The sequence below is a fragment of the Plectropomus leopardus genome, chromosome 15, assembly GCF_026936395.1.
Source record: "Plectropomus leopardus strain MGB_pleo_1.0 chromosome 15, ASM2693639v1, whole genome shotgun sequence".
Lineage (NCBI taxonomy): Eukaryota > Metazoa > Chordata > Actinopteri > Perciformes > Serranidae > Plectropomus > Plectropomus leopardus.
The window spans coordinates 28,658,023-28,685,429 of NC_142190.1; the positions used below are offsets into that span (position 1 = coordinate 28,658,023).

Consider the following 27,407-nt stretch of genomic DNA (forward strand, 5'->3'; position numbering starts at 1 on the left):
AGAGACTGCGGGCAGCAGGAGGCAAACACCATGTCTATGCAACTGAGCAAATCATCATCTCTCACTGAACGGACCACACAGCCGCTCTCGGCACACAGTTTCTCATGATTCCCATTAAAACCATCATTATGTTCTGACTGAGTGGATGAAATAACTACTCTGAACCCAATTAAGGAGCTGCGAAAAGAGAATGCTATTTGCAGTGGATCCGTGTAAGCAAGGCACCGAATGCCAGAAGAGCCAGAGCAGGTGGGCCATGACGGGATTGTGTTGTTTGCCACCTGGCCAGAGAGCAACATGGTTACTGTGACTTCTCCACATGGGATTGGTTCTGTAAATGAATGAATTTAAAAATGCTATGAACATGTGCACAGTGTGTCAGTGAGGCAACAGCAAAGCGCAAGTGTAATGGTAGATCAGTCATAAAAACAGGACATATTAGGTGAAACAAAGAGTTTCTGTGCCTGTCCTAAAGCTGACCTTTATGAGGCATTTTACGTCTTAAAGCTCTCTGGCTGGGTTAACTCACAAAGTAAATGATGACAAAACAATAGATTTTTCTAAATTGAAAAGATGAAACAAAGATCCCACAATGCACTTAAAAGAGAGGCTCTAAACAGATATGGCATGTGTGCAAAATATTTGACAGCCTGGCAGTACAAAGGAATTAAATCTGCCATACGAGAGGCACTTTATTTCTATTACGTTTAACAAATTGACTCAGCCCAGTTTGAGGATATCTATATTCAGCCGTTTGGACTGTATTGACTTTCTGAAGCAATTACTGTTAAACCAACTCGTGCAGATCTGTACTGTCACAATATCGTGATGACTCCACTGTTCAGAAAGCAAAATGACTATATTTATATAAACTCTGACACGTATGATGTAGTATTTATGCAGGGATACCATCTGGCACGGACACAAATAATCTTTTCTTGAAATAATCATTAACTATTATAAATTCAGGTGGACTATAGTGGGAGAAAGTCAACCTTTACACATTACTTGGATTGCCTACCGACACTCAAAAATCAATACTTTCTCTGTGGCTCTAATTTCTAAGGCAATCCATCATCTTTGTAAACCAAATTTCACAAAATCAAATCTATTGAGGGGGAAAACAAACAACCACAAACATCCAATAGAGCCCATATTGCCATCAGTGTTGGAGCATTGTCGAGTTTGCAAAACTTTAGCCAGGAACTATTAGTTTATCATTTCTCTTCTGGATTTGATTTTTTTGAGGAAAAAAACCCCACAAACCAGTTCAGTAGCCAGAGGCTGGACTTTTGCATGACAACATAAACACAGATTAATAGCTATTACCACAGACTTAGTTATGCACTCAGTTTTACATGGTTTTTCAAGCTATGACCACACCAAAGAGGAGATTTAACTTAAGGCTTAAGTTGGTAACTTTTACTGTCACATTTACTTAAACTGTCAAAACATCAACACAAAGGTATATGAGACAGATAGTCCGATGATTAAAAAAAAAGGTCTGTCCACCACTCTGCTTCTAATGGCATTTACTTGAATCTACCACAGCTCACGAAAGCAACCAATCAGAGCCCAGGAGTTTCTAACGTGGCTGTCAATCGTGTCAATCACTGCTCGTATACTTAGGCCAAACTGTAAAACAAGGCAGCAAGATCAAATATGGCTTCCGAACAGTTATTGACATGATTGACAGTGGCGTCAGGGGCTTGTCTCTGATTGGTTGTTTGTATTCACGTACGGTAAGGCCATTAGAAGCACTACAAGGACACGCAGGAACATTCTTTTTTACAGACTGCCTCATGTACTAGTGTGAGAATATGGTGACTGTTTCTACAAATATGATGAGATATTTGTAAGAAAAGTTACCTTCTGCCTTACTACTGCCTTAACTTAAAACTATGTGCACATTTTTGGTAAGTTAATGTGAATGCATTGTCATGCACATAAGCTCCAGTTCTGCTGTGATCATTCCAGCTGTGCTGTTTCAGCAAAATGACCGAGCATGCCCCGTCAGTCAAAGGTTTACATTAAGAGAAGACAGGAACCATTAAGTGTAGTTCTGCAATTTCCGTATGTACGAGAACAATCCCTGAGGATGAATAATGGCTATAATACCAGTAATGACTCAGGATAACATTGCAATAGATGGTCACAACAGCAGAAAAAGTCAAAGAGTATGCTCTTAATAATGTGACTAATACTGATATTAAGACTGATGAACAAAGTAGGTAGAGAGTAATTTAAAGCAATTAATGCTTCGAACATCTGAGGGAACGTTTCGGTTTGTACTCACAGCTGTGCAATTAAACAAAGGCACTTAAGCTGCTTAATGTCCTGATACAGGGTATAAAGTGGTAAACATAACCTGGTATGCAAATGAGTGCATCAATTAGGCTAATTCATTCATGAATTAGCAAACAATCCAACAAACCTGTCTCCGTATAACACTAATGTAATGTAAAATAAACCCTATCTAGCAGGATCAGGGAATACTGTTTCATATAAGTTGGACTTTCTCTTCATTGACCCTCTTGGTCTCATAAGCATGTCCTCATCATAACAGCTATATCTGCATCCATGTTTTCTTTCATTCGCCGACAACAGTAGTGGAATGCCGAAGATGACAGTGATGACGTCACAGAGCGTACTGCCTCTGGCCACATTGCTCACACCAACAACTCATCGAAGGGATGTGAGGATCATTAATCTTAGTATACAATTTCCCCGTGTACGCAGTGGGAGACACCAGCTGTTTTGACCTCGGCGACCCCTCAGACACCCTCTGCTAGGCTTTCACAAAGGCGTTGGCACATTCCCGATCTGCCTTTGATGGATAAGGGACTGTTTTCTTCTCAGATTCTGCAGAGCAGCACATTTCTGGGCTCTGGAGTATCAATAGATCAAGCCAATTTTTTCTCTATCACGATGCCTCATATCCAAGATCCCAAGTAACTGCACTCCAGTCCACAAAGACCTCTACTGAGCCTTTGTGGCCATTTTAATTGGGCTGCAGTGAGGTGAATTCTCTTTGTATTCCCCGTTCAGAGCCATCCTTATCCTCCTACTGTGAGGACGATGCATTAATGGCCTCATGATGACTTGCTCTCACTGCAAGCCATGTTCCACACAGTCCAGCTGGTGCAGTGCAATAAACTCTGACGAGGTCCCCCTAACCAGCCAGCCAGCACAACATGGCATCTGTGAAGCAAACATGCAAGCTCATTCCTGACCTTAGAAATAGCAGTTTGAGAAAACAATCCCAACGCATGGGTGAGCTTTTTCCAGGGCTTTCAATCTGTGGTTCTTATGAGTGGATGAAGTTTGTTCAGACCGTGTTGAAGAGAGAGAGAGGGGTGGGGTAAGGCTTTTGATCAGATCTACGCTCTTTGTGTCTGCAGTGGTGGCATGATTGGTGGCCAATATGAAAAATACAGCCTGTAGTTTGAGCAAAAGCCAGAGAGCCAGTAAAACTCTGCTGGATGATGTATTTTACGTCATCCAGCGGAGTTTTCACTTGTTCAGTTGTTATGGCAATGGCCATGAGACTTGTTACGATGTCCTCAATAATACTTTCAGTACTTAGATGCAGGACTGAATGCTGCAGAAAGACTTTTCTGCCTGCTGCCATTAGGCTTTTTAATGCTCTAAAATTAACATTGTTTTTAATTGCTACACTGAAATTTTATGCACTGCATAGTATTTATTAAAATTAGATATTTTTTCATAGAATTCAGGGTTGTTGTTTTTTTTAAGTATTTATTATTTAGTACTTTTTTTGAAAAGTTTTTATTTTTCCTGTTGATAATTACAGATGTGCTTGTATGTTATGTGTGGTTGTGTGTGGTTAGCTGTGAATGAACCGCCATAACAAATGTATTTTTTTTCTCTCGCTTTATTCATAAGGCACACTTGAGCTCCATTTTTATTTATTTTTGCTAATAGTTTTTTACAATTTGGCAAACTGGGGCCAATAAAGGCATCCTGAATTAGTATTTTGCGGCTCCTATTTCTAATATACTAGAGGTGGGTGATATATTAAATATACTCCTGTTATCACGGATTGTTCCTCGTGCAATATATAAAATGACTATATGGCGAACACACACACTGTTTTGATACAAAACTGGTTGAAAATTGTATCCCTTTAATACTGGATAAAAAGCCAATTTATGACAGCTTTTGGCAGACAACTAAAACCCTGAACAAGCACAAAAGTGACCAGTTCACACAAGGCAGTTTTTCCATTACAGATTTGCACAAAATGTAAGCAATAAAACTATAAAACTGTCAATTAAACACAACTGCAAGATGACTGCGTTTCCATTGAGTTATGTTTTGTAACTTCTCCTCTTGCGATAACATTCCTAAAAGCATGGTTAGCCGCAACATTAGCCGCACTTGCCGTCATTATTTCAATTGAAGGTGATGTAGGCATGTTATGCGAGTGATAATGGAAAGAAAAGCCCCTTATACATGGGACTGGTCACACATGAGGGATTTCTGGGAGGTGATAGTCCACAATGTCACAGAGGAATTGTGGATTCAAAACTTCTGGATGATCCGCTCAATTTTGGAAGAGTTATGTGATGCAGTAACACCTTTTGTGGCTCCTGCTGCATTATGAGGGAGCCAGTTTCTACTGACAAGGACATAGCCATAGCATCTGAAATACCACCTCATTCGAACTTTTTTGCAATAAATGGAAGTTTTTTTCGAAATTGACATGTTTCCATCAAGTGTGTTTCATATTCTTAAATTCAATTTGTGTGATTTTAGGGTTAATGGAAACCTGCCCACATACCATGTCTTTTACTAAAATAACAGATTTCTCTGTGTTTGAACATCATTGGAAATGTCTGAGATGATGTAAGTACACAAGCCAACAAAATATAAAACACTGGTCTCATGTTTTTTGACATTTAATAGGGATAAGTTAAATCTTGTATCTTTAACCTAAGAAGAATCAGTAGCTGATCATTTGACCTACATGATTTGATGACAAGGCCAATATTAAGAAGTGTTAACTCCAATAAATTTGAGATTGAATCTGTGTGTATGTGTGTTTGTGTGTGTGTGTGTTGATAAACTCGGGGTCATATCATGCAGGTCTGGTTGGTGTGTGACAGAGACATGGCAGCAGGGGTCTACAGAGGAGCAGAGAGAGTTGAGCTTATGTCAGAGGAGACAGTTTCGGCCCTCCCTCTCTGCCCACCAACCCGCAGAGGCCCGGGCTTGTCACAGACCCCCACCGCGCTGTCTGGGAGACCTGTTTTCACACACAGGGGACGTGGCACTGCAGCAGTATGTATGTGTGGGTGGGTGTACTTGAAATGCCATTATCCTTTACTATGGAGCCATGGAGCCATTACTAGCGGCAACTAAATATAAAAGTAGGTAGAACCATTTACAAAAGAGCATTTCCCTCATGTGTAAGTAACTAATTTGTACATCCCATGCAACATAAAGTCAGCAGAGCAACTGATTATTGTCAGAAATGTGAATTCATTTGTCTCTTACCTTCTTCCATGGTGCGTGCTGTCATGGATTCACTGTCTGCACCCTGGAACTCATTGAAGTATGGCCGCACTTTAATCTCATACACGATGCCTTTCTTCAGCCCGGAGAGAGTTATGTCCCTCTCTGAGGCGACCTTCAAGTCCTGTATCTGCCATGGCCCTGGGGAGGGCAGCCCTGATGTCTGCCGGTACAGAACACGGTAGCCTTGAATAAACTGGGATGGATTCTCCACCTGTGAGGAGAGAGAGCAGGATGAAGACATGCTGTACGGTAATGATGTGGGAGGCGGCGTACATCTGTGTGTTAAACTGCTTTGGAGCCATGGATCAGCATTCACATTGTGTCCTCTGTCAGTGACAATGCATGCTTAGTTAATCATACAGTTTAATTAGCAGCAGAGAGGCAAGACACCACATGAAGAGAGTTGTAGTGTATTTGCCAAAGCTGAACAGCACCCCAGAGTCAGACCTTCAGCACAGTTTGGACTCAAAACACTGGATCAAAATAGCCAGTTTTTTTTTCTTCTTCTTCTTTGCTGGTGCATTTCAGGGGAAGAGTAAAATATGTAACACAACTCATAGTAATGGGTTGTTAACAAGGGCAGGAGCAAGAAAAGGCTTTTACAAGTGATATCAAGCAGCTGTTTATCATCACACCAGTCCAAATAGGACGGATCTCTTTTCCTCTCCTTCTCTCTCTGTCTCTCTCTCTCTGTGCAACCTCAGTTTGTGTGGCATAAAGAAAATGATTGGTGACTCCAGAAGCCTTATAAACACATGATGTAGCACCACTCATGTTTTTGTTCTTTTATATTACTTGGAAAAGAATTTTTATGGTCGAGGCCATGATAAAAACAAATTACCCTCATCTTTGTTCACTTTCCTGTTGTCCTAGAAGATAGCCACAGCATTAATCAGGAAGAAAATAATCATGACTCTGAGTGTCATAAAATTGTACTGGACTCAGTCATGATGGTATGTGCTCTGGCCAGTGAGCTACAGAGCTACCCAGAAGTTACCCTTTTTGTATAGGGAACAATTCCTAGACATATATCAGACCTAACTTTGAAATAATAAAAATTAGTTAACCAATGAATTACCCAATTAAAAGATCAGGAAAGAAGTTTAGGGTCAGGTGAGTTTATTTATGAATTACTTTAATTAAAAACAGTCGTATTTGACCCAAACATGAGGGTTAATGTATATAAAAATAATACTGACACTGGGACCATGACAACTTGGGACCCTGAGAAAATAAGATCCTGGAAACATTGAGCCCTGAGAACATAGGACCCTGGGAACATAGAACCTTTAGAACACAAGACCCTGGGAACCTTACACCCTGGTAACATGGGACCCTGGGAACACAGGAGCCTAGGAATAAGGGACATTTAGAACAAACAATGCTGGGAACATAAGAACTTTGGGAACATCGAACCCTGGAAACATAGGTGTTTGGAAACATAGGACCTTTGGAAAACAGGGCCTGGGAACATAGGACCTTGGGAGCATAGGACCATGGGAACCTAGGACCTTGGGAATTTAGAATTTTGGGAACATCAGACCCTGGAAACAGAGGACCTTGGGAACATGGGAATTTCAGAAACATTGATCTGCTCCGGTTACAACTAGGAGAGAGATGCTTTGTTGCGCTTGTCTGATCTGGCACTTGACATTTGGAAAAGTAACAGACTGCCCAATTAAACTACACTGAAATATAAAATCATTGGAAATAGACATTTGTGCAGTTGCTCCCAAAGGAAATGAACAGGACAACAAAGACTTCTGACAAAATCCAACAGTACCCACAAACCACTTCAATACAGACACTTTTGCTTGACATTGGGTAATGAATGAGTTGTGTTTCGCCCAAATGGAGCCTGGTGTACCAATTTGGGTTGTCCACAAACATAGGTTTATCCTGTCACTGTGTCAGGCTGCAAGCAGAATCACAGCACATTGTTGTCGTCCAGACAAGTATGAAATAGCAGACTAGTACAAGCCCATCCTAGGTGTGTCATTAACCTACAGCAGCAGGCAGTGGGGACACCTTGCCAACAGAGAGAAATAACATTTCCCAGATAAAGGACTGACTGCAAAGTGCCTCCAGAAGTGACACATGTAGCACTTAATGGTGATGTATTTGTCCTGAATAGAAACATTAGTCTTGATTCCTGCATCACCTCAAACCATTCGAAATTGATGGAGCACCAGCTGCTCAGACTATGAATGTGTAGCCATCCGTCAATGTTTACTCCGTCTGTGCACCAGCTAATCCAAAACATAGTGTCATGCCAAGTAGAAAGTTCCCAAACAAGCTTAGGCAAGATTTGCTTTGCCTCTCTGAAGGTAAATCCACTATAAATCAATGTACATTAAAAAAAAAAGAGTTATACAAGTACTTACAGTCCATGTGACCTGCACTGAAGTGGAGCTAAGGACCACGGGGTTATGCATGCTGACCACCACATCCCCCAACTCCTTCTGCACGCGACGGTGGTCTACTCCCTGTGCTGTGGGACTAATGTCTGGGAGAGAGAGAAATGCAGGCATATAGAGTGGAATATTGATGCCTATTAATAAAAATTCATTACATTTGCATTTCTGTACCTTGAGTCCGGACAGGCTCAGACATAGGGCTGGGGTCCCCAAGGCCTTGAGCATTGACTGCCCTTATGATGAACAGGTAGACGGTATTGGGTCGTAGGTCTTTAACCGTGAACTCTGTGGTCTTCACATGGTCGGCCACTGTCTGCCAGCTGTTACTCACCGACTGACTGTAGAGGGAGCATGATTAAATCGAATTAATTAGGAGGAATCTTTCCATTGCTACAGAGGTAATCTAGACAGTATTTAGGACAACGCTGGTAGACTGTGCAGCAAAAGACTGGAAGCAAAAAATCATATGTCAAACAGTAATGACATGCCATATTCACTTACGAAATCTTTAGAAACACTTCCTGTCATTGTCAAAAAGAGTAATCAGGGTAACAATCGCTCTATGCCTTTGTAGTCATTTCTTTTTGTCAACTATTTGTTAAGGAAAGAAAAAAGCTAATTCTCACTTGCCAATCATTTTCTGCTTGACATGAGCTTTTATTTGCCAAATAATCAGCATTCAAATTTTAAATACCAGAACAGTTTTCACTCTTGTAAGATGAAATGTAAGAGGTAAGCACTCCAGTATATTCATCTTAAACTGGCTTGATTTAATGCTCACAGAAACACACACAACTGCCATGAAAGTTTGGGGTCACTAAGTGTAGCTGGAGGACATAGGTCACAGACATACCCAAAAGCCTCGATGACATAGGAGGACACCAGGGTGCCCGCCTCTGGCCCTGGTTCCCATGACAACGAGATACTGCTCTTGGTAACATCAGTGACCTCTGGCTTGGAGGGGGGCCCTGGGAGGGCCGTGGTGTTGTGAGACATGAAGTCCACAAGGTCAGTGGAATCTGACAAAGGAGGGAACGTAGAGAGACACAATGAATACCTGCAAGTGCAAAGCATGCCAAGCACTGCTGTGCTTAATATGCATGAAATTGTTTTCATTTTTCATATGAATTATTTGTACTAAAGCAGACCTCTGACATCCAAGTAGGCACTCCATGATGTTTCTCCACTGGAGCTGGTGGCAACACAGGTGTACAACCCCACATCAGACATCTGGGGAAGACAGAAAATATTGCTAATGTTAAAAAGGACAGTAGTTTGTATCATGACAATGTGGTTAGTGTGTAAATGAACTATGTAAAAATTCCCTCCATCTTGCCAGTGCCCATGATCTTGCTGCGCATCTCGCAGCCTTAATCCACTGGATGATGCCTGTTCAGAGGATTTTCGCTGGCTCTAGGGCAGTTGCTTAAAATATAGATTGCACTTTCTCATTTTTGTATGCCCAACACTACAAACACAGAAAGTATCAAAGCCGACCAATTTGACTAACCTCAGGTCAAATTGTAAAAGTAGTTAGTGCTGATCAAATATAAACAACATGTCAAGGTTTTCATATTCCTCACTAAAATGTCCTCAGAAACACATATATACATTAGTGCACTGTTTGGTTGTAATAAGAGAATTTGTGAACTGGAAGATGTCACCATGTCATTTCCTGTATTGTAAAAGGCTGACAAAACTCAGTTCATATGATATTTTTAGCAGTGCTGGTCAAAAAAGAACCAATATTATTTTACTGTGTTGCCTACTTCTTGGCTAAAATGTCTTCAGACATGTTTTTAGCTTACTGTTTAACTATAATTGTTTTTTTAACAGCTGGCTGCCATATTGTTTCCTGTTTCAAAACGAGACATGTATAGCTGCAGTTACATTCCATTTGGAGCCTACACGACATGTCCCCACAAACCTTACCCATCACCACTACAAGAAAAACTCACCAACACGATGGTTATTTGACCCATGCTACAACGCAACATGAAGCCAAACATATCAATAATGTAAAATATTAATTTAATTTATTCTTTACACATCAAAATGTGATTTACCCTATAAACATAAACAAGTACAAATAACTAGATGTAACTCTAACTTTTTCATTAACCCTAACCTTGACTGCCTCTCTTTAGAGCCAACACTACAAAGCTAGCTAAACACTAACTTAGTATTTTCTTCAGGTCTTCTTGTACTGGACCAAGGAGTGAAAGGGGCTGGTCATGGTCATGTACTGGTTAATAAAAATGGTCACACTTGCATTTTGTCAGTAACCAGTCAGAACAACTACTGGTGCGCTGCAGTGCAGTACATTCTGGTAGTTGAAGGTTTTGGGCTTTTTTTGTTTCTTGTTTTTTTTTTTTTTTATCTCTGTACAAAATCAAATTTCACCTTTTCATCTAATTTCTCTGGTCATGCAGCACCAATTTCAAAACTATTTGCAACTTTCTACTTCATAGACTGCCTAGATTTATGAAAAGACCATCTTTCCAGCAGGGAAATACTTCTTTAAGGCACAAACAAGCTCCCATTTTATCTGCAACATGGCAGCTTTAACAGTCTGATTTAAAAGTTGTTACAGAAATGAATTCAACACGGGAAAACAGAGAGTTAGGTGAAGCCATCTGTATGAAACTGACCCACAAAGACTTTCTCTGTAATACAGATAATACAGTTTTTAGGCTGTGCTCTGTTGCCATGTTCGACTGAATCCAGTAGACTTTGTAACTCTGATCCCAAATGGTTTCTACAAGCTCTTACGTCACTCTGGGCTTAAGAAGGAGGTTCTCAGCTAGTAGTACAGTAAAAATGCATTAACCTTCACTGGCCTGCATTTGGCTGGAGAAAAGCTAGAGAGTGGAGAGTGGATGAGGAAACTTTAACACCAGCCAATGAAAAAAAAAAGAGCCCAGTAAGAGCTTACATTAATTTTCTTAATTGATTTCCTCCAATAATAGTCACCCACTATTCCCAGAGCCATCAACATTATCATCATCAGTGCTGACACAGGGAATAAGAGATATGACAATCTATTTTATATTGGCAATGCCTTAGGAACCACTCACAACTATGCTATCTCTCAAGAGAGAGTAGAAAAGAGAGTGACACAGGAAGAGCACTTTGACACTGTGACAGGACACTGTATATTGCACTTCCTCTATTATATTACCCCTTTCAGACTACTCTCACTTGTCCCTGTCCTTGAGTCCTTGAGTCTAACTGCTGCCTCAGAGATTCAGACTAAATAGCAGCGTTTAACAACTCATAAAAATCAATACTCCCCATTTATCTTTTAAAGGCAGCCTGACTGCATTTGTCCATATGAATTACATTCAGCTGACATCAGCTGGCAGATGAGAAAATTTCTCTTTTGTCTTTCACATGCAATAGAAGCACAAAAAACTCATGTGTCTTCAAAAGGTTTGGTGTTTTATGTGCATAAATGAATGTAAAACATATCAAAACTAATAAATAATGAAACTGAGAAATAGGAGTCTTTCCAATTAAAGAGGAAACATCACGTCGCTCTGTATACATGTAAGCAGAACACGAAATGTGTGCAAAGTATAATTATTTGCAGGCACCAGTTGTAAGTAGATTCAACAGATATGGTGCTGCAGAAATTTTGGGGTGAAACACTCTCTCAAAGACTAATTAACAATCCTTTGTTTTTATTAATTAATCCGCAGGTTCTGATAGGACCATTGCCAGTGAAACTTGATTGCTGCAATTCCCTGTGCCAATTCAGGTAAAGGAAAAAGGAAGGGAATTTTGATTAAAGCTTACACTCCCCCTCCAGACACATTTTGAAGTATGTAAAAATACTAATTATTTTATTATTTTATTTGTCCAACACGATTTTTCCACAAAATAATGATGGCTGCAAGAAAACTGACTCATTCTCCCACACAAGGAAATTGTGGATCTGGCCTCCACGTGACCACCACCACTGCTGCTTGTGCTGGGTTTCGCTTTCTATTTTCTCTAGCACTGACACAGCCCCATTAAGGCTCGGCTGCTGACCAGTGAAAGAGCAGAGTGCTTTAAGATGGCTAACACTGGTGTTGGAGGAAACATCGGAGAGATTCAGCCATACATGTCTGAGGCACAATGTGGCCCAGAGTCCAATGAGGAGTCTTTTGTGCACCGAAGCTGGCAAATGTTAATCGTTATGAAACATACAATAATATCTGCTATGATGTTGCAGTGTGTTCACATTGGTGTTTGCATCCAAAAACTGAACAATTTACCATATTTGCTGTCAAACTTTCTCTATACTGATGCTACACATGCATATTTTGCATACACAGAATCTGATAAGACAGGTTCCTGTTTGTATTTCAAGTATTAGGCCTATGACTGATCACATATTAACAGCAGGTAAACAGGTCATATGGAGCAATGGAACACATAAACTGATATACATTCTCAGAACCCATTGGCTGTTGTCTTATGACAGGTCAGCTTCGTATTATTTTCTTTTTATGTATCTGTATTGCAGATAGAGGTTAGCAGAAATGATTGGTGCACCGAAGAGGAAGTCTTGGCTACACCAGATCAGTCCAAATATTGTCCCTCAGATGCTTATCATCAGACCGATAGCCAATTGAGATTGTGCTAATGCTAACTCTGCTTTCTGTACTGACAAGTCTGCTCTGCGCTGGAGGTGTTGACATACTTAATCTAGCTCGCCCACAAATGTTTGAATCTTAGATTTCAGGGAAATGCACAGATGGAGGAATGTAAATATACCTCTCTAATGACAAACTTTGCACAGATACAAGGTAGTATAGTAAAGGATCGAAATTTTAGGTAAAAAAGCAGAAGAGAGACACATTTTTGAGTGGAGCGGGACTTTAAGCCTCATTGTAGCAAAGTTACTGTGATTCAAGTTCTAAGGTTAAAGCCAAAGTTGCAATAAAGAGATTGTCCTTTAATTCTATACAACATATAACTAAGAGGCCACTGTGCTACACAAAGCTACATGTGAAATGCTGCATGCTTACTCCTGTTTATACATGCATATGTCTGTAATCCACTTGAACCCACCCTGGTATTCTGGATCTGAAGACTGCCATGCTCCAACAGAGAAAACCGTGGGTCCTTTCCAAGCAGACTGGCCCCATTCTTCCGCCAGGTGACTGTGGGCTCTGGGTCCCCAGATGCCTGACACCTGAGTAGGGAAACACCTCCCAGTGCCTGCGTTTGGTTGGATGGGCCCTGCCGGATGATGGGTGGAGGGCGGTCCTTCAGGGCTAAGAATAATAATCAAGCAACAGGTGTTATTTTTTGAACACACTTTTTTAAATGCTACAATTTTTATGTGATGGTCTTGGCATGTAGAAACGACTCTTTAACTGGTTAGATCTTGCCAGATTTATGGTGAAAAAAAAAAACAAAAAACATATGACCTTATCACAAGGTGTTAATCTGTGATTGCAGTAATTAAAATAGTGACTGCAGGCTCAAGATGTTAGGGTTCAATCTGATGGATTTGTTGTGAGAGGAAGTGACTGTTTTTGTGAGCCCTTTTCCACAGTTAGGCAGTGTGCTCATGGCACTGCATCACACCTTTGAGCTTTAATTACTAGGTGAGGATTAACGATGCTTCACCCGTGGTGCTAATTACCATACCTTCTTTATAACACCTCTCAACACATTCATGCCTGTCCTCTCTCTTCCTACTCTGACTCATGGTCGCACCTCCTCCCTCTTGGCATCGCCCCCCCAACCTCCGACACACACAAAAAACTAAACTCTGAATTGGTATGCCAGTCAGAACAACAATACATCTCTTTTAAAGCTTTTTAAAGTACGTTATATCATCCAGAAAACAGCCTCTGCACTCAGCAACAGTAATTTCTCGAGTGTTGACGCTCTCTAGGCCTTGTAACTACCCACCGCTTCCAATTTCCTCACTGCTGCTCTCCACTGTTATCAGGTCTGTCTCCATTCTTACAAGTGTTTACAGCGGGTTTCTCCCTGCCTTATCTTCCATTGTACCTCCTTCAGCACAACGAGGAACAGGGCAACTCGAGCAGAATAGCAGATATATCAACTAGAATTACAACTAGATGCAGGTACAGAAAGCAAAACTACAAGTGATATATACTACCGATTACAGAGGCTGAATTGTTTGCATTAATGCAGCGTTACAATAATCATCTAAACTGTTGCTGACAAGCTTTACTAGGATCTCACCAACATATTTAAGTGTAATTAACAAGAAATAAAATATTCCATAATCAGTCTTTCATGTGGAGCTTCAGTTGAACACAAAATCAGTCTTTATATTGGCTAAAGACAGACAGTATTGTATTTTCAGGAAGCAAGCGAGCATTACCCCAAGCGATTAGGAAACCAGCAGCAACATCATATTGCTTTTCCTAATTTAGCTGCACTCCTGTAAGAAATGCAATCATACACTCCAGCTGTAGTGACAAAGGCAATAATGAAATGTTGCTTTTTCAGATTGTTTATCACTTATCACTACCAGAGGCTGCTCAGCCTGCAAAATAAACTGAATTTTTTATGGTAGGTTTGCAGATAACGGGATGTTTGGAGCACAGGTGGGACCAAGTCATTGCTTTGCAAGTCACAAGTAAGTCTCAAGTCTTTGCACACAAGTCCAAAGTCAAGACAAAAAAAGTCCAGAGTAAAGTCTTAAGTCAAGCCCCAAACTTTGAGTTTGAAGTCCTAAACAAGTCATAATCCACTCTTTGCACTCTTCACCCCGTGCAATTCCATTTTCACAACAGGGTGATCATGATTGCTTTCTAACATTTGCATGTTAATTGTAAAAAAGTTTGTTAAAACAAGTGTGACTGAACTTCATCTAAAAAAATAGTGCTGACATTGCACTTGCATGACATATATCACAACAGAATTATTTTTGAAGGTTTCTGTCCTGTCTTGTATTTTTTACTTACATTTTATTAGAAAATGTTGATACTTTTAAAGTGATACTGTATTATGTTGCACAATTTATGTCTAAATAAAACAAAAAGGTTAATGTTAACATTAGCTGATTCAGACAATGCAGGGAAATTAACTGATTTGTAGCACACTTTAAATAACAAACTTTTTAATGTTTGGACTTAAGTCCAGGTTAAGTCACATTTGTGTTTAAGTCCAAGTCTTTTTGGATTTTATCAAGTTAAGACTAAAGTCATTACATTTTTGATTTGAGTCTGACTGGAGTTCAAGTCATGTGACTCTACTCCACACCTCTAGCTGGGAGATCTAACTACTGGTTGTATGACTGCTACTACACCAAAGCTCATGACTGGAGTTGAAAGGGAACTCTCAAGATCCTGGTCTGTACTCTTTGATCCAGCATTACACTGTTAGAAACTTAAGCCTCAAGGCTGCCTCAGTGTCTGAAGAAATCAGTCAGACAGGTTGAGGCAATAGTACACACAAAATCTATCTAGTATTAAACCCCCTGTAGGCTTGAAATATGGCTTTGAAAAGAGTGAAGCTTCTCTCGAAGTAGAGAGCAGTGGCCACGTCCAGCTTGGAGTCCCAGCAGTTCTAATGGATTCTCATAGTGACCCAGTTTCAGATCCACAGAAAACTGTCAAATGCAAAAACTGGCTAAATACAAAGCCTCTGTTTCAATTCTCACAAACAACCTTCCATAGCTTGCAGGCTTTTGCATGCAGTATTGTGTCTCACATTCTTGAAGTGGTCAGGAGAACTGCCCTGTACTTTCTGATTCTACATGAGAATCCCAATAGCTTCATTGTCAAGTTGCAGCACGTACCATTCGCTCAAGTCCAACTGGATAATTAAAAGGCCTGTCAGTCAAACATCTGACGCAACACCCAGGATGGAGCACTAGGCTTTACCTGCACCTTCAGAAAGTTTACATCCAGTGCAAGACCCTCTTGGATGCCCCTAACCTTAAGAAATGCTCCACTTGGAATCATGCCAACTTGTCGTTTAAGCCATCAATCAACCAAATTTCTCCCATCCCTCACGTTCTGCACCAAACATTTTGATATTGATCCATCTCCTCTGAGTGACAGAACAGGAATCGTTTCCTCTCCAGAAACACTTCAACAGATGTTAATTTAATAATGTGTGGGAGAAAAAGCTAAGAAACAAATGGAGAGAAGGGCATAAACAGCTCCCAGCTGGCAGCGGCTCAGCACTTAATGTTGACATTAAAGCTTCGTCAAAAAAAGAATGTTTAAGTGTCTCTCCATCAAGGAGACAATTTGATTTCACACAGTTTCAGTCTTTTCAGACCATTCACATTTAACACAAAGGGATGATAATTAAAAACGGATAGTTGCGGGTGACTTGCTTTTAGAACATACAGATTCTTTAAGTGTGGGCAGACGATTATTAACTGTTTTACTGGATAGTGCTATAATCTTATGTGTGTGTTTTGTATGATTTTAAATCCCAGTAAGCTTAACAATAAAAATGCATTAAACACAACTACAATAGTGACAAGGCTATCAAATTCCAATGCATGTTGTTAGAACGCTACTCTGACAACATTGCTCGAAAAAATCTTGTGAGTTCAGGATGCTTTGTAAAATAAATTTGATGGTTCCACAACTTAAACTAAATAGGCTCTTGAAGAAGAAACTGGCTGTACAGTCATGATAGGAACATGAAAAAGAAGTTGGCTGTTGAGAGCAGCTGAAACTGTTTCAAACTGTTGTCATTTCAAGTTTATACTTTGTCCATTGCCCAGAACGTTCTTTTTGAGGTTAGGGAAACATTCTCTTTAAACATCAAAAAATGTTAAAAATAATTTATTGATTATATTACATTTTCATTAAAAATAAAAGAAGTCTGTAATCTAAAGCCTTAATAACATGTTCTAATGTTGCTTTGAAAAAAGGTTCTTCCTTTGTTCTCATGTAACATTGTGGGAACATTTCATTGTTGGAACATTTTATAAAAGAACATGATGATCTGTCACTTCTTCACATCAACAAAACATCCTGAGAATGTTCTCAGAGTCAGTGACATTATGACTCAGTCAGCATTTAACCTCATTTGGAACATCATATGAAATGATAAACATCCTTAGAACATTCTTTGAACATTTGATTAAAGTGTTTTTTTCAAAACATTATTACAACTTCTAGGCAACGTTAGCCAATGTTGTGGGAACATTCCCTGCCAGCTGGGGATTCTTAGAAATCAATCTATAAATCAGTGGTGCTTCTGTCACCCAATAGTGATTTTAAGAAATCCCTCCAGATAATACCATGAGTGGAAAAGTAATGGTTTCATTCTGGTGAAATTACCTGTGTACTGAGCCATGCAATCATGTGATAATGGTTTGTGTTTACTAATAATGTGCATGTGTTTCCCTGATGCATACAGTAATTAACGCAACAGGGCGTAACAATACAGTGTAGGTTCAAAATATTTAAGATAATTGGTATGAGCACATGTTGGTGCTGTTAAATCACTTACTCTAAAAAGAAAAAAAAAATCCCATAGTTTTTATGTTTTAGTAGGTGTGTGTCCAGCCTTACCGTCTGCTACCTCTAGCTGGGCCTTGGCCATGATGCTGCCTGCTACAGTGAGAGCCTGGCAGATATAATACCCCGCATCAGAGCGCTGCACAGATGAAATGGTCAGCTCCCCATTCACGGACACAGAAACACGGCTATCTCCCTGTGTTGGCTGGTTGGGAAACAGGAGATCCTACAGGGAGTGAAAGTGGGAAGCAATGTTAATAAAATGGAATGGCACACTCACTTGGTTGCCCAAAGGTAAAGAACCTCAGAACTGGAAGCTGCTTTTAAAAAAAGAAATTGATTTTTCTCTTTTCATTCATGTTGCAGGCATATGTTCCATCTGAATATGAGAAATTTCTGTAAAAATTCAGCACATAGTTGTTTTGAGCAGATACTATATTTTAACAAACCCTTCTGATCTTGATATTCTGCTACAAACACAAATCTCTCCAATGCAATAAATTGTTTAAGGGGACTACTACTGCACTATTCCTTCACTGTCTTTATAAAATGTTACGAAATAATGTGCAATTTTTGACTCTTGGGTAGTTTAAATTACATTGTGCTGTCAAGGCTCTGAGAAAGTCATCTGGAGGATTTACTCAACTAACGCAAGTAATTTTAAGACCCATAGTTGTCTTAAATAATATAGTGCCCCTACTAGTGAGGTTTACTTTACAAAAAGGATGATGGTTTGGTGCAATCACGTTACATACTAAGATAAGATAAGATAAGCCTTTATTAGTCCCACAATGGGACTAATGCATATATATACTGTGAATATAAAGTTAGGTTTGGGAAAGTAGAGGTTATGTACGTTAGGTTTAGGGGGGAAAAAATGCCCGACAAGTCACTATAAAATAACTTAAAGTTCAGTCGGTTTCACACAGGACACAAACACCAGTTTCTTGGTGGAAAGTCCTAGGTGTTTGGCTGACTGACCACCCCAACCTGCCTTCTTACATGGATTTTTGCTCCTTACATTACTTCTTCACTCCCCTCAGAGCATTCCTCACATGACTGCTGCCTTTACAACTACATGAGTTAGAAAATATTGTCTCATGATTATGTGCATGATATATAAAGTCTGGTGCATTAGTTTTCAATGGTATACATGCGAGCAATGCATGAGAAAAGCCAGGAACAGGAACATTATACATAATTTGATTTTATGCAGATGATACCGTTAACACTGTTTACTGATAACTGTGCCAAATGAAGTGCTGGTTATCTTAAAATGTTCTTGATTGGGACAGAGTGACTTAATTGTATTGTAAATTTTATATGTGGTCAACACAACTGACTTTAAAAGGATCACTGTTGTGTTCAAGACATTTCTTCAATTTACCAACATATTCCGACTATTACGTACAATACAATTTTAAAAGTGGGTCAATGACTCTTTTCTACTTGGTCTCAATGGCACTTTACCCCCAGAGTGATAATCCTGCTGTAATAACCTGCAATCACGGTCATGAAATTGAGGCATCAGCATTGTCCATTTCTGCACCCCAAGCAGACAAGCTGATGGGCAGGAAAGGACATTAGCCTGCATTCATTATGTCTAATGACTCTAATGCTGCATATGACATTGTTTCTTGCTAAGTGAATTGGCCGGTCAGACTGGTGTAGATTGGTGATAAATGAGCACTTCATTATCTGCATGTGAAACAGAGCCACATTGTGCTGTCCTCCAGTTTGATCCTTTTAGTCAGATTCATGCCATCTTGATCTTTCATATTTTAGATACTTTACTTGGGACGCTGCTGCAGAATTTCTGTTTTGATAGCAAAGTGGACCTATAAAGGAAATCATGCACACATACAATACATATTAACAAGTAAATTTTTGTCAAAATCAGTGTCCTCACCTGGCTACCTTCTCGCTGCCAGAAGACAGTGGGCTGAGGTTTTCCCCTGGTCTCGCAAGGAAAAGTAGCTGTTCGTCCTTGCGCCACGATCTGGTCACGGGGTCGCACCACAAACTGGGGCGCCTCTGAATTTAAAGGTAAAAATACACCATAACACAATAGCAACACATATCCATAGACCTTAAAAGCACATATTATACAAGGACTTGTATGCTTGAACTGAAGTTCCAGCTGAAAGCTAAAACATTCATGCGTTTTAAGCCTTTATTTCTTTAAAAACTATTTCTTCACTATGCCAATCACACAAGCCATTCATCCAGCTGCAAGAACATCAGAATGAATGATATTCTATTAAGTGTGCCTGAATGTTCTTCTGAATTTGAGTTTGTTTATTTTTACTTGAGAAAATCAACCACAATGTATCTGGACTCCCTTTTTGAAGTAAAGTGAGGTGATAAATTCAAACTGCCAGGGGAAGTCTGGGGTTGATAGTAATCATGTAGATATGCATGCCCAAAATTAGTTTGATGAATGTGTTTTGTGGAATGCCACAACAGTACATGCATACATGTGTGTGATCAAAAACAGAGAGAGAGCAATGCATGCACAATGGGATCAGCTCCTACTTACCTACGGGGCGAGCTGGTGACACAACAATGGTGTGGGTGAGATTAACACAGAGAGAAGGAGAGCAGAGGAGTAGAACAGAGGGACAGAAAAAAAGAATGAAAATCCAAAATGAATGAGATGGAGTTGGGTTTCCATCCATGAAGTTAAAGGGGGAAGGAGGATGGAGCTCAGTCACCAAAAGCAGGTGATGGCATGGGCCGCAAGGAAATGGCACCTTGGCAACGTTAGGGGGAGGGCTAACCATTGCCAAAAAACAAATTTTGTCATGTCCCAAGAATAACACATTCACACAGTTAACAGATTTGTTTCTGTGTGTCTCATGTAATTAAATTAGGCCTTTGACAAGGGCAGGCTGAGAGTAAATTAAATGAACTGAAACTCATTAAATAGCAAATTATAATTATTACAAAATTCAAATCAATGACATCTGACTCATTGTCATGTATTTCTTTCCATGCACCTTTATCATCTCAACATCAGTCTAATAAGAGCTTTAACCAGTAAAATGTGACCTGAACACTAAGAGAGACATTCAATTAGGTTTATTTTTTCTGTATTATTGATAATTTCCTTTGAAAAAGGCTGTCTTTTTGAAAGAAAAAAATGACGTGAAGCTTTTGTATTAGTGATTTGTTTTAACTCACTACACGTCTTATTATTATTATACCCAGGCACAAACACAAATCTGGCTATATGGGATATATTGTTCAGCATGTCTTGTTTGACTCCAACAACAATCTTTAAGGATAAGTTGGATATTTTCTTTTAACCCTGGGCCTATTTTCCCATGTTTTTGTGTCAAAGTGACCAACTGAAACAACAATTGTTGAAATTGCTCCATTATTGAGCAAGAGTGTTGCAGAGGGCAGCAGCAAAACAGCATAGCCATTAGGGGCATCTTCGCACTGTCAATTTATGTCCACAAAAGTGCTTTATTTTGCCAATGACAAAATCACATTATTAGTATAAGTGTCAAACAACATTATAGAAAGCATAAGACCCCACAGAGGTCATCTTTTTGGAAAAAAAGAATATAATCATTTTTGTTTAACCAGGCCAGCAATCACTATTGCCAAACAAACACACCAGACTTTATGTAAATAAACAGTACTTTTATCATTGCAAAAAAAAAAAAAAGAAAAAAAATTGCTTAATCTTTCCATGGCCCCAACAATCACCAACTCTGGTTTGGTTTAAATAAATTACCCAGTTTGATGTGAAAATATGCTGGCTCTATAAACACTAAAATAACTTTTTTTAGATGGGGTCTGGCAGAATTTGTGTTGGCAGTCTTGCAATTTTGAGGCTGTTTCTGGTTCAACAAAAAGGATCTTACTCAATTACCAAAACGTCTATCTCTGTAGAGTTCTCAGACACTTAGCATCATAATCTGAGCTTGTCCATGGCTAAAAAAAAACAAGCACTTTCATTGAATGAAAATTTACAGTGTGAACAAAACCCAAGTGTTTACACTGCAGCCTTTTTGGCCAGAGATGGCTGCAGCGCTTTCACTCAGTGCTAAACCAATTTCAAACATACTTGCTCCCACTAGTCATAGACACAAAAACATGGGAAAATAAAGTCCATAGTGGAAAGTAGCAATGTTATACTTTATGCTCAGGTCAGGACATTTTTTCCAGGAATAAAGCAGTTCATACATGAGCTATAGGAACATGTTTCCAATTCATAAAGTCAAAAGTAATAAAGAAAGAATGAAAAGTTAATGTTATGAGATCTCTGATGCACAGTATGCATGATAATGTATGATATTAAGAGGTTAAGAATGTGTTATTGGTTGATTCTAAGTCAGGTTTACTCATACTAAATTGTATGGCCAATGTTTTCATGCTCTGCAGTTATAATGACAACGTGAAGAGCAGAAAGCAGAGGGAATTCTCATTTGTTAGTAGCAATATATGTATTTTTTTTTATGTTTTTACAATATCAACCTTTGCTAAGAAATAGCTTCCCCACAGTGATATGGTGTAAATATGGAGTGAGTGGGCTGGATGGAGAACGAGCCCCCCAGGAGAGGTCATAACAGTTCACTTAAAGCTGGTTAGATTGTTCATATCTGGAGCCTGGCTGGAGATCTGGAACAATCAAGTAAGTCTGCCCCACTATATGAAAGAAAAGCTGAGGCCAGGCCCTGCCTTTCAGCAGGGGGGCAATAAGACTCGTAAAGTGGGCAATAAAGGACTGATTGTCCTGTGGCCTGCTTTGGGAGACATAAAAAATATCAGGGATGGGTTATGAGCTTTGCTATGAGTGAGTCCACAAGCAGTTACCCACCTCTGATCGTCAGGTAGGCCGAGGCTTCCAGTTTACCCACACGGTTCTCCGCCACGCAGGTGAAGGTTCCCTGATCACTGACTGATGCTTTCTTTATCCTCAGCAGGAAGTCGTCTTTTTCATATCTGATGTCGTACCTGGCGACGCAAAGGAAAAGCGACGTCAAGTTGAGTGACATCCCAGGTTTGATTTCATGAAACGGGGAAGATCAATAACAATTATGCGTATCAAAATGCTTATTTTAATATAGTAAATACAATCAACAAACACTGAAATTGAATCAAGGGTTGCGTAAACTCGTGTGATGTTTTTCGATGGAAGCTTTTATAAAGGTGGTGTCATTTTTGATAGAATAAAGACAGACTTTCTACTACAATTAAGACTCCCTGCTGCACACTCTCTGCCACAGAAGCAGAAAAAGGGGAGCAATTATGCCGAGATGAAGGCATGGCAAAATGAAAGGTGCTTTCAGCTGGAACCCTGACTGTTCCACTATTTCAATATTTATAATGATGAGCCACCCACTGTGGTATGGCCTGTGCAGTATGATATACTATATGTGTGTGGGAGAGAGACGGAGACAGAGGTGGGGGAGATAGACAAACAGTCTGAGAGTAAGGGAGTGGCACAGTCTGACAAACTGAATTTGATGAATGAGCCGAGCAGTAAGAAATGACTAATTCATAGACATGTTGCATGCATCAGTGTGCATCTACCAGTGCAGCGTACTGTACGACGGCAGCGGTGCAGTTGGAGTGAGAGAAACATCTCAGCTACCAGAGTTTAGATAAGCGCCTCAGAGGGGCTACAGACAGAAAGAGTCGGAGAGCAAGGAGTCGGACTCGCCCTCTCTGGGGTCCCTTTTGGCGTGAGAGATCCTGTGAAATTGTCTAGCCAGCCATACTGATTTAGAGATGGGAGGCAAGTCAGGCAGAGAAATGGCACAAGGGGTGAGAAAAGTCACATTTGAAAATAGATGTTCCAAAGGGTGTGGGAAGAATATCGATGGGGTGAGGGGGGGCTGTGGTGTCTGTCCAGAGTCTGCTGAGGACTCCATTCACAGCACATCTCTGACCCAGATACAGGCTTCCCAGGAGGCTGACGGGTTTACCGAAAGAATGAAAGAAGTGGAAAGAGGGAAGTGAGGCGCGGCAGGTCTGAAAGTAGGACATGTTTCTGGAGTCAAGGGGTACTGAGGTAGAGGGCACAGAACAGGTGGGCAGACGGACCCGCAGACAGAAAGACAGACACTTAGTCTACCTCAAAATATATTCTGACACACCAGAGAGGATGCTGTTGAGTTTTAATATGGCAGCAACGACTTGTAACAGGTGTTACTTCAACTTGTAGCTCTGGTAAATGCTTAGCTTTTTTAGGGGATGACATTTTTTACCTGCCATGACAACACTGCAACGATTGGTATTGTTTTTCGCCATTTGAGACTGTGTGTGTGTGTGTGTGTGTGTGTGTGTGTGTGTGTGTGTGTGTGTGTGTGTGCCATCATGGCAAAATGTGGTCTTGATAATGCCTATTGTAGCAGGAACTCAAAAGCTTTTTTGAATATTTTGGGAGGTGGATAATCCTTTGAAGCCTAAGCAAATTGGCCAGATTTCTTTCAAAAACATGGGAAGAAAATGAGCAAAAAACTGACCCCAAAAAACAGCAAGAAAGTTGTAAAAAGTACAAGAAAATTAATTAAAAAAACAAACAACCTACAAAACAAAACAAAATAAAAACAAATGAAATAGAAAGTTAAAAAGTGCTTAAAAATCACTTCTGTAACACAATTTTAAATATATAATTATGATAATTATAAATATAGTTTTTCCCTCTTTTTTCCCATACTACCATAGCATTTAAAAAAACTAAATTAAGGGGGTAGTGGAGCTGTAGGAAGGGAAGGGGCTGTTGCAGAGAGAGAGATGCAGAGGGACCTTATTAAAATGTCTATGCTGTCGCCTTTGAAGTGGTCTATATCTTTTTGCCATCATGTGCTTTTCTTATACTAATATGTATATGACTTACTGTCCAGGGGCATGTTTTAATAATTGCTCACAAAAAAAAAGAAAAAAGCTGAATAGACCCGTCCATGTCAACGTCATATTTCAAAATTTCGGCTGTATATATTCCTGGAGGCCCAGGAATATATACAGCTGGTTGTAAATAGCCACATTGACGATTTCAACTTGGGTGCAAATAGGATCTGTGTTATTTTTAACACTTCACTGGATTTAACATGAATCAATCCATGAGCAGTTTACATAAGCAAAAGAGTGCTTGCCTATTTTTTGTGATTAAATTAAAGTGTGCGATACAAACTTATTTATTACAGAAATTAGAAGTATTGTTCAATGAAGTCATAAAATCACTTAAAATCCAAGTGAAATCACATCATTGTTAGTAGTTTTATATTATTAAAAGGAATAAAAAAGGTCCTAAACTTATACTCAAACCTGGCAAAGGAATTAAAAGGCTTTGATGGATAGCCAGATTGCATAATGAGACATACTGTAATTAAAAGTATAAAGCACTGAGCAGTAACTACTAAGCCCACATGACAGGCCGATAATGACTTAAAAAATAAGTTCCCTAATGGGACTGCAAGGCAATTAACATGTGCTTATGATGTGGGCACACAGGGGTGACTCAAACCACAGGAACACCTTGTGATACAATCCAATACAACAGCATCATAAACTACCAGAGAAATCACCACAGAAATTAATCAACATAGACTGGAATTCATAAACTTCACACAGGTACTACTCCTTGTATTGGATTGCTTTATATGTTTTTCAATATGTCTGTTGACTTTTTTTGTGTCTTGTGCAGACACATAAAGTACAGTGGGACTTGAAAGTGAGAATTCGTCAAAACCAATCAATGGACAGACTTTCATCTGTTGTTAGTGTAATAGTTCAAACAGCAAATAATTAGATTCTCTGCAGCTAATAAATGATTGTTGCAAAGCTGATGAAAGTCTTTTTTTTTTCTTTCTAGTTGGACTCAGTAGCTGTGCTAAATGTGTCAGCATACATTCTTTATGACTTTTATCATAAAATAAACACACACCAACACACAATCATGCACACACAGACATACTGCATGTACGACACATACACACACATTCCTCACCTGCCGCGGGGAATGTCCACGTCCTCCTTTTTCCAGCGCAGTGTAGGAGGTGGGTCACCATGGACCTGACACCTGAACTCTACACCCTCGTCAACTAAGACCACCTGGTTCACAGGCCGCTGCACAAACACAGGTCTTTCTGCATGTGGGCAGCACACATAACACGGATGCTAAATATACTTTTGACAGAGTGGTAAATACTGTATGTGCTAGTGTGCAGTAAATAACAGGAAAAAGTCATGCTTTATTCGTTCTTGACCCAGGCAAAGAGAGTGTTTCAGGCTTCTTACCAAACACTGAGAGCTGAGCTTTTTCACTCTCTCTCTCCCCAACCATGTTGGCTGCCACGCACACATATATCCCCACATCACTCTTTTTGGTGTTTGAGATGGTCAGCTTTCCTCCACGAACCTGAAAACAAAAAAAAAAACATGTAATACACAACATATCCTCATACAATGGTTCTTATATCCTACAATAGTACAAATGCAGCTGTTTGGATATCTAGCAAATTAGCGCCCAACCAATTAGTGCCCCTATTGGTAAGGTTCAGTTTGAAAAAAGAATCAAGGTTGGGGGTCATCAAGTTACATACTTGACCTAAAGTTACATACTTAATATAAAGTTACATGGGCTTAGGTTTATGAAAGTAAAGTTACTAAGGTTGGATTTAGGAATGTAAAGTTACTTAAGGTTGGGATTAGGAAAATAATCATAGTTGGGCATCGTCACTTTAAGAACTTCACATGAAGTTCCGTAGGTTAGGTTTTGAAAGGAAGGTTAGGTTAAAGAAAGAAAGGGGGTTGGGTCTGGTCCACATGAAACACAAACACAAGTCTGCTGGGAGAAAGTTGCATGTTTGTTTGACCCTTCAACCACCCATATCTGCGTTCTTACATGGACTTTTGCTCTTTATACTATTACTGTCTTTACTCCCATCAGCTAATTCTATATGTGATCGTAACCATCACGATGACATGGGTTATATAAGAATTACTGACTCATGATTATGAGGGTTAAATTTTAATTCTCATGATAACAGGTTTTATGCAAAGTTTGGTGTATGACTTTTTTGTAGGTATATGAACAGTGCATGAGAAAAACCTGATTTACAGTGAACCAGTTGAAGACAAAGTGCTTTCCACTGTAACAGCTTCAGGTAAATGTGAACAGGTGAATTGTTGAGTGTGTGCCTCAGAGTACATAGGTCATGTAAAAGGCAGCAGAGTGCTCCCTTGGGAGTAACCCACCGTGATCCTGTCATCTTTGAGGTCAAGGCGAGCTTTATCTTTCCTCCAGAAGGTGGTGGGTTCAGGATGCCCGCGTGGAGGCTGACACTCGAGACTGGCAGTCTCCCCGACTGCCACCACCACATCCTGTGGGTTCTGCCTAAAGTCATCGCGTAACACTGCAAGACAAAACAAAGAAACAGGGGGTTGTTACTCCTACTGTATACAGTGGCTCATTCAGTTGATTAGCTTGAAGTTTCATTAAATACCAGGACATGAACCAGGAAGTCTGTCTAAGACTGAACTCTCTTGGGCTTTCTGACCTCTCCTGCCTTTTTCTAATGTGAGAGCCCAAAGATAATTCTATCAAGTTGACTGCCTCACAGGGCGCTCAGCAATCTCTCTGACTTTAATAACACAGCTGTCCCCCTGAGGGTCTAAGCATGGGCTCGTCTTTGATCTCAGTAGCTAAATGTAAGAGCGTGTAAAGCCAGGTAGGATTAACAGTACAATATACATGGGAAAGACATTGAGCAGAAAAGCAAGAAACATGAAAGGAAAGTAAAACTTTGGAGGCAACACAAAAGGGGAGGTCAAACAATAAGTCAAAGAGCAGGCATAAAATATTCAAACCACGATAAATTTTTACGGCCCCATGACAACCCCTGAACACAAATCACCTTGCGTCCCTAAGAGGGAAACTGTTGTATAGTTCAAATAACCCATTGATATTGTTCTTTATTCCATAACACACATTATTACATTAATTCTTATTCTGTAAATCCACAGT

At 39.8% G+C, this 27,407-nt stretch overlaps 1 protein-coding gene across 2 annotated transcripts in view; it reads right to left on the bottom strand.

The window, feature by feature from the left end:
* The window catches only part of LOC121952281 (roundabout homolog 2-like), a 111,879-nt gene that overhangs the window by 22,638 nt on the left and 61,834 nt on the right, over positions 1–27,407 (bottom strand). The window contains exons 3-15 of one of the 2 annotated variants that reach the window (XM_042498853.2): positions 26,639–26,796; positions 25,679–25,799; positions 25,389–25,527; positions 22,254–22,390; positions 19,962–19,973; positions 19,332–19,456; positions 17,477–17,648; positions 13,020–13,225; positions 9,107–9,188; positions 8,812–8,977; positions 8,130–8,296; positions 7,926–8,047; positions 5,521–5,752 (exon numbers count right to left, since the gene is read on the bottom strand). In XM_042498853.2, coding sequence (XP_042354787.2) covers positions 5,521–5,752; positions 7,926–8,047; positions 8,130–8,296; positions 8,812–8,977; positions 9,107–9,188; positions 13,020–13,225; positions 17,477–17,648; positions 19,332–19,456; positions 19,962–19,973; positions 22,254–22,390; positions 25,389–25,527; positions 25,679–25,799; positions 26,639–26,796 — 1,839 coding nt within the window. The remainder of the gene's footprint in view (positions 1–5,520; positions 5,753–7,925; positions 8,048–8,129; positions 8,297–8,811; positions 8,978–9,106; positions 9,189–13,019; positions 13,226–17,476; positions 17,649–19,331; positions 19,457–19,961; positions 19,974–22,253; positions 22,391–25,388; positions 25,528–25,678; positions 25,800–26,638; positions 26,797–27,407) is intronic. The other variant, XM_088088476.1, reaches the window with a different exon arrangement.